This window comes from Rhamphochromis sp. 'chilingali' (genome assembly GCF_963969265.1).
Source record: "Rhamphochromis sp. 'chilingali' genome assembly, chromosome: 14".
NCBI classification, from domain to species: Eukaryota; Metazoa; Chordata; class Actinopteri; order Cichliformes; family Cichlidae; genus Rhamphochromis; species Rhamphochromis sp. 'chilingali'.
In genome coordinates, this window is record NC_137941.1 from 20,541,424 (window position 1) to 20,555,860 (window position 14,437).

General features: G+C 41.6%; 1 protein-coding gene across 1 annotated transcript in view; it reads right to left on the bottom strand.

The window, feature by feature from the left end:
* col4a1 (collagen, type IV, alpha 1) overlaps positions 1-14,437 on the bottom strand; it is a 50,106-nt gene that overhangs the window by 22,682 nt on the left and 12,987 nt on the right. The window contains exons 2-11 of the mRNA XM_080903934.1: positions 5,510-5,563; positions 2,080-2,169; positions 1,613-1,657; positions 1,419-1,463; positions 1,265-1,327; positions 1,109-1,162; positions 661-687; positions 472-537; positions 293-355; positions 55-90 (exon numbers count right to left, since the gene is read on the bottom strand). Coding sequence (XP_080760060.1) covers positions 55-90; positions 293-355; positions 472-537; positions 661-687; positions 1,109-1,162; positions 1,265-1,327; positions 1,419-1,463; positions 1,613-1,657; positions 2,080-2,169; positions 5,510-5,563 — 543 coding nt within the window. The remainder of the gene's footprint in view (positions 1-54; positions 91-292; positions 356-471; positions 538-660; positions 688-1,108; positions 1,163-1,264; positions 1,328-1,418; positions 1,464-1,612; positions 1,658-2,079; positions 2,170-5,509; positions 5,564-14,437) is intronic.

A 14,437-nucleotide genomic window follows, 5' to 3' on the forward strand; every position in this document is an offset into this window, starting at 1 on the left:
AACCTTGATTGTACAGTTTATCAGTCTTGACAGTGTACTGATCAGTAATCTCACCATTGGTCCAGGAGGGCCGGGAGGGCCAGGATCACCCTGTAAAACAGTTATTAAGTTAGTCAAAGAAAAATTGTAATAACACATTCAGTAATTGCATTTAATTGAAAATCTAGAAGGACTGTTTTCTTAAAGGTGCTTTTTGTATAATTAGGAACACAGATGTGCTTCTAATATTTCTTAGAAAGTTAAGTCTTTGAATGGCTTTTTTAAGATGGGCATCACTGCACAGGTTGCTTACTCTGGGTCCTTCATAGCCAGGAGGTCCTGTAGGCCCAATAGGTCCGGGGTTGCCAGTTTGTCCCTGGGAATGAATATTGTGGGAAGAACATTCATTGTATTACTTCAGGCTGTTACTACTTTTATTCAGCGTATATGAACACATGACTGTATGTTCACAAACACATGTGCACTACGCACAGGTCGGCCAGGTGTGCCGGGATATCCTTTCTCTCCTTTCATGGGAACAATTCCTGCAGGGTCACCCTGCAGGAGACAAAAGAATTTTATATAGTTGAAAGAATATGTCTTATTGAAAAACTGGATAAACTTTTTGTGTTTGACACATTTACTCATAAGCAAAAACATGAAAAATAAATTTTAGCTCACCTTCATTCCAGGAAGTCCCGGTATTCCCTGAGAAAAGAATGAAAAAGAAATAAATCATCTAGTAATTGTATTTTCTCACAGGGATACTATTTGCATTGAGAAACATTACTTTGTTGATTTTTTGTCATTTTTATTTTTATTTAATTTTTTGCTGCCTTGTAGATTATTTGTAACTCGAAACTAATGCTTAGATTGTTTCTATCGTATTCCAGTTAAAGTCACGGGGGCAGGATTCTGAGCCCAAACGGCCACTTCTTCCAGCTCATCCAAGTCATTCCCAAGCCAGTCAAGATATATAACATCTCCTGGGTCTGCCCTGGAATACTTCAACTCGTGAATATCCAAGAACCACCTCAACTGGCTTTATTTTTCAATCAAAATAAATCTGTTTTTTCCTAGAAAAATGTCTAGTTTTCACTATCTATGGAGGCCGATCGTCAGTGCTTACAGGTATCCCTTGAGGACCAGGAAAACCTGAAGTTCCATCTCTTCCTCTTTCTCCCTGAAACAGAAACACAGCAAAGCCAGAAAGCACAAGTAGGGTGAAAATAATGTGACAAATACACAAGTGTGTGAAAAGTATTTAAGTATATAAATGGCATACTTTTGTCCCATTGCATCCTGGGATACCTGGCGCACCGGGTGGACCATCGTGTCCATTGATGCCCTATGAATGGAGGGGTAGAAACAGACAGTTTAAGAGAGTTTGTTTGGCAGCATTCAGAGTGTGAAACAGGAAGCAGATCTAAGCAACTTACTGGAAGTCCTGGGTTGCCTGGGAAACCTGGCAGACCAGTAGGTCCCTGCAAAGTCACAAACATGAGATAGGTTTACCCTCTAGTGACAAGACAACAACTGCAACACGTTCTAAATGTTGGGATGACAACTTTAGAGTGTGCAACTTATACTTGACACCGTATACTTTATACAGTTTTAACGGTTAGTTACTCACTCTGACTCCTTTCAATCCAGGAGCCCCGAACTCACCAACATCTCCCTAAGAGACAAAAAAAATCCCAAAAAACATCACAGTTAAATTAATTATATAAAAATCTGACTTAAAACCCTTTATGGAATACAAATCTAGTGTTTTTTCTTTCAACTAGGTGATTTATTAGTTAAGCCAAGCCACATTAGGGTTACTTAAGGCTAATAAAGGCATTTACATCAGGTACTAAGCAATCAGCTTATATTATGACAGATAACAATAATTGGTTGGCATATTTAGGATTTTAAGCTTTTCTTTCCCTACATGATTCTGGACTTCATATATTAAGATTTTAACAACACATTTTAAAGATCTTAACTTTTCTCATGCAAAATATAAACATTTTCACATTTCATTTAAAACAGCAGCTTAAAACTGGTCATACAAACCAGATGAAGCCTTGAAGTATCTCAGTAAATGTTTGTACTAACCTTGGGGCCCATTGGCCCTGGAGGCCCTTCAGGTCCCTGAGTCCCTGGGAATCCCATATTACCTTGAGAACCAGGATACCCAAGCTCACCCTGTCATGCACACAGTTATAGTAAAAGTTTAACACAAGTGCAAAAAAATAAACCTACACATTAACTTTGAATTATTTTCATGCTCAAACTGTTTCAACAATAGATTCCAAGACATTTTGAAAATTGCATGATTTATCATCATCATCATCATCATCATCATCGTTTATTTGTATAGTACTTTAAGAACACACCAGGCAGACCAAAGTGCTGAACAACACAGATCAAAACAACAACCAAATTAAAAATACCATAAAATCATTACATACAATAAAATAAATAAGAAGGTGCCAGTTTCCTACAGAGTTAAAAGCCAGGGAATAAAAATAGGTTTTCAATCTGGACTTAAAGACCTGCACTGATGACGCTTGTCTAATTTGGAGGGGAAGGTTATTCCAGAGCATCGGAGCCGCAATTGAAAAGGCACGGTCTCCTCTGCATGTCAGCCGCGACTTAGGGACCGACAGCAGTAGCTGCTCAGCTGAACGGAGCGAGCGAGGAGGAACATGTGGCTTCAGCAAATCAGATAAATAGACAGGAGCCAGACCATTTAAAGATTTAAAAACCAATAAAAGGACTTTAAAACGAACCCTAAATTCAATGGGAAGCCAATTATTTGATTTACCAAATAATAAATACTATAGTCAGTTCAAAGTTAAGTAAAACACACATAAATAAACTCCCTTAAATCCTCACTGAAGATGAAATCAACTAACATAGTTAGTGAGAGGGAGCCAGAGGAAGTACTGGGTTCAAATTCAGCCTGAGGCCTTTCTGTGTGAAGTTTGTATGTTCTCTGGGTACCCTGGCTTCCTCTCACAGTCCAAAGACATGCAGTGGGATAGAATAATGAGCGATTCTAACCTGACTGTAAGTATGAATATGAGCATGAAAGGCTGTCTGTCTCTACGAGGGAGTTATTACATTGTCGTTACATTACAGACAGAAAGTTAAGAGTAGTTGGATACACAGTATTCAGTGTATGGATACACGGTTGTAGTAAAACTATTTTTACGTGTATGATATTTTGAAAAGAAACACAGCCAAAGTAATCAAATTCAAGCGCTTGTGTATATTTAAACCAGTTATTTCAAATGGGAGAGCTTATTTAATGTTATTTAAATAGTAAGAAAGTATATTTTTATTAATATATTTTGCTTTTATATTTAGTAGTTTTATAAGCAGGTTTCAACATGTTCTCTTTGGCAGTGCTTAAATGGACACAGAAATATTACACTATCTGCCACTAGATGGCAGCATTGTTTCATCAGGAAGAGAGAGCCTTCACAGTGGAGAGAGGAGTGAGCAGTGTAGAACAAATAAAAAGGGCACAACCCTCAAACTGTTGTTTTAGCTTTGATTTTCATTCTCTGACCACAGTGAGGAGAAACGCTGCATGCTAAACAATAAGGGTTACCACAGCAACTCCTGTCCCTCATCAGGAAATGATATCAGTGGAAATAAGGCACGCATGAGACTTTGGGAAGACTGTTTGAGGCCTTTCAGCAACTTTCAAACCACAGAGGTGCTTTGAGTCAACAGTGATTGGCCAGACTCCACAGAACACAACAATCAGTACATCTGCTGCCGTCGAGCCAGCTGAATGTTTGGCTACTGTTGATGTTAGCGTGAGCCTTAAAAGGCCAGACTGTTGCGCTAAGAGGATTGATAACATTGCAGTCCTCTGATAAAACCGAGCCAACAGTTTACATGTACGCTCACGCAGCACAAGCTGCACTAAAAAGAAAACAAAGTCTAGGCTACCTGTAGATATTATTTTATTTGTTTTTAAATGCTTTAAGGTGCTGAACTGGATCACATAGTTCAATTGAATAAGAGTCCAAAAGATATTTTTTATCCTCTTTTCCTTTCTTCTGGAGAAAGAGGGTGTGTGTCGGGATTAACGTTAGCATGCAAGTAAGGTATCTATTTATAGATCACAGACACAAATAATGTTAAATTTGGATATTTGGATTTGGCTCCAAGTGAAATACCTGCTAGTAGGCTGACTTTGTTGATTACTTTGGTCATTCACATTGGCAACAGTGCTCTGTGTAGAGTTTGCATGTGCTCCCTGTGCCTGTATGCGGGTTTTTTTTCCAGAGGCTTCATCCCACAATCCAAAAACGCGCATGTTACGTTGCTCGCTGATTGATTGGTGGTCTAAACATTAGTTTAAATGGTTTTGTGTCTCTACGTAATAGCCCTGTGATGGCCAGCCAGTTTGTCCAGGGTGTATTCTGCCTTTCACCCTCCATCAGCAGGGATAAGCACCAGCGCCCCTGCAACCCTGATTTGATTAAGCTGATTCTTGAGTCAATGGAGGGGAATTTTAAGGTCAGTTTGCTATTTATATTTGAGACTTTCCTTACTAGTTAATTAAGGTGAGAGAAAATTAAGTCTAAGAAAATCTTTATTGAGAGGAAAAACTACACTCACTGGCCACTTTATCAGTTACACCTTGCTTGTACTGGGTTAGACCATTATATGCCTTTAGAGGTGCTTTAATTCTTCATGGCATACATTTAACAAGGTGCAGGAAACATTCCTCAGAGATTTTGGTCCATATTGACATGACAACATTACACAGTTGCTGCAGATGTGATTGTGAATCTCGCATTGCACCACATCCCAAAGGTGCAATATCAGATTTAGACCTGGTTACTGTGGAGGCAATTTGAGCGTCATGAACTCATTTTCATGTTCAAGAAACCAGTTGAAGATGGATGAACATGGTCAAGAGCTCGGTTTGAACTTCAGCGGCTCATCTTGACCATGTCTGCGTGCCCAAATGGACTGAGTTACTGCTGTTATTTCCATTAATGAGCAGGTGAACATGCGTACCTAACAAAGTGGCTGGTCAGTGCATGTAATTACTAAAAAAATAACCCTGCCCAACACAGCTAATACAACTTTTTCATGTTTCCGGTCCATGATTAACACTAATACCAGAGCACTGACAGCTTTAAGGCTCACAGCCAGTTTATGGTTGGTGTCCCCACCACTTGTGTTTCTGCAACTCAAGGCTCTCATCCGTCTGATGGGAATAAGACCTTCAGGCCAGCTGTGTGTCTGGACATGCTCTAATTCAAACTGCTCTTGTTTCCCATCCTGGTCTTTGCTCCGTGACTGAACCTACTGCACTCCAGCTCCAGTTTGTCCCTCTGAGCTGACCCCATTGAAATGTAAAAGAGGCTTTTGTTTCTATTTGCTGTCAAATTACTGCATCTGTAAATGGAAACTGACATCCAAATGAATCACATCAAGTGAAAAGGAAAAGTGGGCAACGGTATCTAAATGTTTATAGACAGAGATAAATGAAAAATCCAATAACAAATCTTACCTTTGCTCCTTTCACACCGCTGCAGTCACATTTTCCACATGATGCACCACAGCCCTGAGGATGAGGAGAAACATAAAAACAAACGACCCGTAACTTAGAGGAAAAATCACTTAGAAATGCATGTTTGTGAAACTGGGTTTAGGTGGATCTTTTCTGGCCACTGGGGGTGGGAAACAAGAAATCTGGCCATTTTAAGATGTCTCAGCTGTGCTCTCCTTTTATTTAAAATATATAAACAGTCACATGTATTCACAAGCTAGTTCCTAGCTCCGCTGTTTGGTTTGTGCCGTAGATTTGATTATGCTGAAATCAACTGCCAGCTGTGTCTCCTAACAGTAAAGGCCTCAAAACCCACAATTTAGCTGAAAGATGCCAAAAGGACTCACAGAATTAAAGACTTGTGCAGATTTGACCATAAATTATCTGCAGTTTTTAAAAAAAAAAATGCGACTTCACTTTTAACTAGTGAAAGAAGTTGGTTGTAGCAGGTTTAAATGTACTGATGATACTCCTGACATTGAAGGAAGGTCGGGTTTCTTTTAAGCCACATCAAGGATTCAACGAGTAGCTTTGTAGAACTATTTGCTGGCAGTGGGACATCAATGCAGCTGGCTTCGGCCCTCCATCCCCCATGCTTCCTCTTCTCGGGGGTCTCCAGAGGCCAGAGCCTGGGAACTGGCCTGCACTGCCTGGCTCTGTCTTTCACTTCTCCTCTCTTCCTTCTTTTCCCATCTTCCAGCTGTTGCTAGACTCACGTGTAAGGCGCTCAGCCAAAAGCCTGTCAGGGCTTTGGACCAGCTCTGGAGACTTGGGCAGACACTCCACAGCTACTCTGCTTCCATGCATTTCTGTCTGTCTCTCGCAGTCACAACAAATAAATAGCTCTATTGCCATTTACAGTACAACTTTGTCAGCCCAACATTAAATACCTGAGTCATGTCTAATCCTCTATTTACTGATATCAAATTCAGCCATTTGTCTGAATCATTTCACTTTAAATCAATAAGTGGCTCAAAGAATGACAGGGAACAACAGCGACTGTTTTCAGCACTATAAGCCCACACCCTTCCACAGTGCACTTGTTCTCCTCTGCCTGCAGCGCATTACATGTGTGGCCTGCAGTTTCCCACTACTTTGCTGTAAAACAACTCCCCCTAAGCCCGTCTCACTTCACCACCTCTGTTTGCTGAAAAGTTTTCTGCAACACCGCAGGAGAACGTAACGAACACCTGCTTTAGATCAGATTAGTGTCATAAGACAAACATGGGAAAAGAATATTGACTCTTAGGGAGATGAACATGTGGGTTTTATTATGGCAAATGTGCTGGCTCGCACGAATAAGAGCTTCTAGTGTTTATATTAATATGATTTAATTTTTTATTTTTGGGGATTTCAACAAGGAAGTTGAGGCATGCTAATGGAGTGGCCGGATACACTTGCAAATTGTCAGCACTGCTGATCACAGCTGTTTGTGGGTATGTGTTGCCTCATTCACCTGCTTCTCTCAGTCTGTCTCAGAATTGCTCTTTGTCTGCTGTTTTTAAGACACAACTACTTTTGGAGTCATCACCAGGAAACCCAAGCTTCAAACCACAACACACAAACCAACACCGCCCTATGATATCCACCGCTGCATCTCCAAACACAGCACTGGGATATGCGGGTAGATAAAAGTGGTGAGTCTTTGCTTTCTCGGGCTTGTTTTCCTTCTACGCCCATTATGCATCATCATTAACCCAAACATCAGATGGGAATGATGGGAGAAAGACCCAACTGAAATCAGGAAAAAAAAGAGTGCCTTTTAATGACCTAAACAGAGATAGCACACATGTCTGATTTGTCTGGGCCTTAGAGGGAAGAGGGATCCTTCAAGGACCTTATCATAAATCCTCAGCTATACATCATAATGAGGGTTCTGGTTATCGAGCTGGACCACAAGGTAGAAATCAAAACACAGAACTTGCGCAAAAAATATGAGATGAAATAAACATACAAACTGCAGTGGAATAGTAACAATAATACTTAAAGAACTTTATTCTCTTATATATTTTTATTTACTTAATTCTCTTAATTGTAAATGGCCTGTATTTGTATAGCGCTTTACAGTCCCTAAGGACCCCAAAGCGCTTTACACACTCAGTCATCCACCCATTCACGCACACATTCACACACTGGTGATGGCAAGCTACATTGTAGCCACAGCCACCCTGGGGCGCACTGACAGAGGCGAGGCTGCCGGACACTGGCGCCACCGGGCCCTCTGACCACCACCAGTAGGCAACGGGTGAAGTGTCTTGCCCAAGGACACTACGACCGAGACTGTCGGAGCCGGGGCTCGAACCGACAACCTTCCGATTACAAGATGAACTGACAACTCTTGAGCCACGATCGCCCCATTTTAATTGTATTCTTTTTTAAAGATGAAGCATCACTAACCAAAGGGGGACATCACAGTCACATCACAATATACATTCATCTTTCATATTCAGACATTATAGTGGTACCCAATCTCTGGTGGGGGTCATGGTATCTCCCCCCTGACCTGACATCCTGGCTACCTGTTGCCGTAGCATTTGTGTTGTACTTCATCCATCTCCAGCAGTTGCTTCTTCTGAGCTACTAATTGTTTTGCTGTCAATCTGGATGTTGGGTATCGAACATTCCAACAGTCCCACATCCTCTTCATGTAATCCTTTCCACTGGGGTTAGTTGCATAGTAGCATTCCAGCAGCAGCCTCTCATCCCTCACCCACTTATGCCTTCTTGTTGCAGTAGCCCGCTTCTCATCAGCGTGTCCTGGTTCCTCAACACCTTGGACCTTGTTAATCTGGGGAACATCTGAGCCGGTACGGCTTCAATTATCGCTCTCTCAGTCATACAGTGGGGCAAAAAAGTATTTAGTCAGCCACCGATTGTGCAAGTTCCCCCACCTAAAATGATGACACAGGTCAGTAATTTGCACCAGAGGTACACTTCAACTGTGAGAGACAGAATGTGAAAAAAAAATCCATGAATCCACATGGTAGGATTTGTAAAGAATTTATTCGTAAATCAGGGTGGAAAATAAGTATTTGGTCAATAACAAAAATACAACTCAATACTTTGTAAAATAACCTTTGTTGGCAATAACAGAGGTCAAACGTTTACTATAGGTCTTTACCAGGTTTGCACACACAGTAGCTGGTATTTTGGCCCATTCCTCCATGCAGATCTTCTCGAGAGCAGTGATGCTTTGGGGCTGTCGCCGAGCAACACGGACTTTCAACTCCCGCCACAGATTTTCTATGGGGTTGAGGTCTGGAGACTGGCTAGGCCACTCCAGGACTTTCAAATGCTTCTTACGGAGCCACCCCTTTGTTGCCCGGGCGGTGTGTTTTGGATGATTGTCATGTTGGAAGACCCAGCCTCGTTTCATCTTCAAAGTTCCCACTGATGGAAGGAGGTTTTGGCTCAAAATCTCACGATACATGGCCCCATTCATTCTGTCCTTAACACGGATCAGTCGTCCTGTCCCCTTGGCAGAAAAACAGCCCCATAGCATGATGTTTCCACCCCCATGCTTCACAGTAGGTATGGTGTTCTTGGGATGCAACTCAGTATTCTTCTTCCTCCAAACACGACGAGTTGAGTTTATACCAAAAAGTTCTACTTTGGTTTCATCTGACCACATGACATTCTCCCAATCCTCTGCTGTATCATCCATGTGCTCTCTGGCAAACTTCAGACGGGCCTGGACATGCACTGGCTTCAGCAGCGGGACACGTCTGGCACTGCGGGATTTGATTCCCTGCCGTTGTAGTGTGTTACTGATGGTGACCTTTGTTACTTTGGTCCCAGCTCTCTGCAGGTCATTCACCAGGTCCCCCCCGTGTGGTTCTGGGATCTTTGCTCACCGTTCTCATGATCATTTTGACCCCACGGGATGAGATCTTGCGTGGAGCCCCAGATCGAGGGAGATTATCAGTGGTCTTGTATGTCTTCCATTTTCTGATGATTGCTCCCACAGTTGATTTTTTTCACACCAAGCTGCTTGCCTATTGTAGATTCACTCTTCCCAGTCTGGTGCAGGTCTACAATACTTTTCCTGGTGTCCTTCGAAAGCTCTTTGGTCTTGGCCATGGCGGAGTTTGGAGTCTGACTGTTTGAGGCTGTGGACAGGTGTCTTTTATACAGATGATGAGTTCAAACAGGTGCCATTCATACAGGTAACGAGTGGGGGACAGAAAAGCTTCTTACAGAAGACGTTACAGGTCTGTGAGAGCCAGAGATTTTCCTTGTTTGAGGTGACCAAATACTTATTTTCCACCCTGATTTACAAATAAATTCTTTACAAATCCTACCATGTGGATTCATGGATTTTTTTTTCCACATTCTGTCTCTCACAGTTGAAGTGTACCTCTGGTGCAAATTACTGACCTGTGTCATCATTTTAAGTGGGGGAACTTGCACAATCGGTGGCTGACTAAATACTTTTTTGCCCCACTGTATATATTTGTCGATATTTGTAATTTTGAGTGACCAAAAACTCACCAAATAAACACTGAAGATTGTGTTACTCTGCAGAGAGAGCACGATCTTTTGCAGAAGGTGAGTGAGGTGTTAATGTTCACTGTCAAAATGCAGCGTTGGACAAGAAACGTCTGAGATTCTTTGCAGCAGACAGCCTCACGTGTCTCTGGACTCGTGTTTATGTCGTTGCTAAGCCTGGATGCCAGGTGTGAATGTGTCCAGACTGTGAAAAATCAATATGATGTACCCTGGCAGATTGTGTATGTTTACTGGGCAAAGCACAAACTGGAGCCTTCTCATAACTCCATCAATATGACAAATTGTTTGTAATTGTTTACTGAAGTTGGAGCAAGCAAAGAAACACAGATTTTTAATATCTTTAAGAAGGATGGAGTGGATCCAAGTAAAAGATTTCTTCCGTGGTACACTTAGTCACGTTCACAAGCCTAGGTATCCACGGTGTTACGTGTCATAGGTTCGAGGGAACACATTGTGCCAACCCTCTTCCCAGAAGGCCTAACTTTTTGACAGCACTTGCTCGATATGTCTGACATCATTACATACGCAAGCGAGAGACACTGAGACAAACCTGTGAGAGAGGAAGTGATGAGTAATGTTTGCTTTAGAGATTAAAAGCCTCTGTGAGGATGTCGCTCCGGAGATCCTGACAATAACACAAACTCTCTCAATGTAAACCAGAGAGCAGCCAAAAAAAGAACAGCAAATGTAGCAAAGCACAAATTGTTAAAAGATAGACTCCAAGCATCAGACTTTTACATTTCTTACCACCACCAGGTTCTTTTTCACCAGGGGCTTTCAGTATTTGCCTCTGTCTCCATTATCAGAATTTTTTTTTACATGTTGGCATAAAAGATTTGAACATCAGACCCGTAAGCTATCATTTGACACACTCCATTTCTTAGGTTCTCTTAGGCTTCTGATTTTATCTCACAAATGTCCTCAGGAGACAGCTTAAAGAGATTTTTTTTTTTACATGTGCTGATTGCGTGATACAATCTGAAATTGCACATTCAAACAGCAAACTTTGATCTCTGGCTGTTATTTTATTTTGCTGCTAGTGTTTTGTGTAGATTTGTGCTGCACTGATGTTGAAATCTTTACTGAATCGCTCAGTAAAATAATCTGCCATCAGAGAAAAGAATTTCATAACTTTTCCACAACCAATCAGTGCAGCACGCTGTCTTAATCATGCTGCATTGAAATGCATTCCTGAACGCACATTTTTCATAAAACACTCCCATACAGACTCCATACAAACGTCTTCACTCAGCATTAAACAAAGGATAAACAATGAGGGAAAGAAGCTATAGTTTTAAGGTTTGGTTTGCACAGTTAGAGTCGTCCGGCTTTCCTCTGTGGCTTTGCGATTCAGAACCTCAGCTCCTCTTTCCAAAGTGGGCATATCCACATCCAGCTTCCAAACACAACAAGTGCACCTCATGTGTATAAGTTTTAACCAATGTTTGCACAAATCTTGTGAGCTGAACTTTTTTAGTGTTTTTGAAGGGAGCAGTACTGGCTATTACCTCATGAGGGCAGAAAAATTCCCATCGCTGCAGTGCTCCACACTGACTATACATTTACAACAGCTGTAACAGTTTCACTGCACGCCTCGCTCCATGTTAAGGGGAGCTGAAGATCACAGAAACATCTGGTCAGTGTCATCTGCAGATCTTCTTTTTAAAACGACGTGACATTCCCAGCACATTCCTTTAATAACATCCCACCCCCAGGATATTCTGGTGGGGGGTGAATGCTGCAGTGTGTAGGCAGTTTTGGTGCCCCCCTCCCACACACACACACACACACACACACACACACACACACACACACACACACACTTTCTTTTTTTTTTTAAATAACGCAAACAATTAATTCTAACAAAGCCCCAACAGTAGGATAAACTTAATAGCTATCATACAGCATCAAAATGCACAAACAGCTTACACACATCTGTCCTTTTGACCACGAGTTAAGGTTTTTAACCAAAGTCATGCACAAATGCCCTGGGAGCTCACATCAAGACATCAACTATGTGGTGAAAGTCTGCAGCTTGTTTTTTCGTTTGTTTTTTCGTTTTTTCAGAACAAAAAACACAAGAAAAACACAAGTTCAGCAGCGTGACAGGAGTTATTCCCCCTTGGTTATCTCCCCGGCTACGGGGGGAGCAGAGAGGAGCCTTCCTTCCACATTGATATGGATTTCACTGAGGGGCAAAGCTGATAACTCGGCAGGACAATTTGCTGTTCCTCACATAAACTTTATCCAATGTGGTTGTCGCACTATTCCTGTCATCAGTTGCACATATAGTCCTTCACTTGAGTCGCATTTGGCATGCTGTGATAAACAAAAACCCTAAAATCTCTGCGATCTAGGGTGCCACTATCTCCCCTGAGTCAGTTGTTTTGCGGCTGGAAACGGAAACTGCTGCACTTCTCAGCTATTTCAACCTAAACACCAGATTCAGCATGTGAGGTGAGTCATGCTGTTGCATCACTTTGCTTTGTATTTATATTCTCAACTGTGTTTTGGGCGTTTTATTCAACTGTTTGGGTTTTGGCTCCGCTAATTACTCGTAATCGCATCCGAGATGATCTGGCTTTGTGTCACAACTGTAAATATTATGCAACATAGTGAAGATGTTAACATATCGAGCAACCTTCACATAAACAGCTGAGAATTTTCTTTCGTGAAGTAACTAAAATAAAGTTTTGCAAGATCCCCCCCCTTCGGTGTGCTGAAGTGCGTCCACAGGCATTCCTCATTATGAGCCATCAAACAGGATCTTCCTCTGTTTCGGTCAATTTAGCAAAGTGGCATCAATGTTTAACCTGTGTAACCCAATAAAGAGATGCTCATGACAATTAGGATAGATTTACTCCATAAATGTTAGAAGGAGCCCACTTGGCAGCAGGGCTCGTTAGGCAGTGCTAAATGAGACAGTTATGGAGCACAGAGCGTTACAGTCAGCACAACACTCTGGGCACAGCTGATTTTGATGTCTAGATAACCGCACAAAATTAGCATCTCTGTGGTGCCAACTCGTCTTTCTCGTGGTTTTACTTAATTGTGTAGGTGCCCTTGTCCACAAAGGTGCTCGTCCTCTCAGCATTCCTCACGCTGAAAAATGAGGGAGAGAAATATAAAGCCAAAAAAAACCTGAAATATTAAAAGAGATGAGCGGAGGAGGATTGATAAGCTTTTTCAGCATGTGCTCGGTTTGAAGCGTGCTCCTCTAACATTCCTGGCCTTCTCTGGTACTGAGTCAAGGATGGGAGAATAGAAGTGGAGGAGGGGAAATTTCTATCTTACTGCCATACTTGGAAGACGAGGCTCCTGGTGCAACCCGCTCTGTAAACAAGCGTGTCTGTGTGAGAGACAGCAATACGTGCACCAACTGAAAGAGCTTTTTTTTTTCTAATTCAATATCAAAAATCATGTTTAATTCATAAAATGTTTGGAAACACTTTTAAAATTTGTATTTTTTTATTTATTTATTTTTGCTTTAAAGCAAATTGTGAAAGACATTTAGCCACAGTAATAACATTCAGCTACAAATAAAGTATACCCAGGCTAAAGCAAAAGAAAGTTAGCTTAGCTTTGTGAGCCAGTTTAGGAAGGGGAAACATCTGGCTCAGTCAAAAAAGAAATCAATAAACAAACCTTCGTTCCAATTACCTTCCCTTATTCAATTCAGGGTTGTAGGGGACTGTCACCTAACCCAGCTGTCATACAGTGAAAGGCAGGCTCCACCCTGACTGGTCTCTCACTGGACTATCATGATGACTTTGCACTCTGAGGGGAGTATTCAGAAAAACAGACACAAGGAGAACATGCAAAGTCCAACAGTGAGGCATCTGCATCAGCCCAGGAACATTCTTTCTGTGAGGCCACAGCTGCTGTACCACCATGCCATGCCAACCTAATAATGTATTTATTTGATGAATTTGAAGGGAAAAAAAACCTTGACAAAACAGTCCAAATCTACTTTTCCTCTTGTTTTGTATTGTTACGTTATCAGATGAGCTTAATTTATGACTACATCTTAAATAAGAGTCATACTTGGAGATATGTTATATGTACGTTCTGCAATAAAACAAACAAAGCCAAGGCTTCTGTAACTGAAAGCAGATGCATCTGCAGAGACTAGTTCACACACACATACACACACATGAACTCAATCATGCCCGCACAAAAAGCCAAATGAATTAGCCTGTTCGAAACATACACACATGCAATGGATGTAAACAAAATGAGAAACAGACGCAGGAAAATCTGTGAAATCGGAAACCTTGGCAAACATGATATCACATGCCTGAGCTTGCTGGGAAGAGCTGAACGAAAATGCATGAAAATGACTTAACACTCAAGTCTCTGCTAAAAGGCACACAGGCAAAC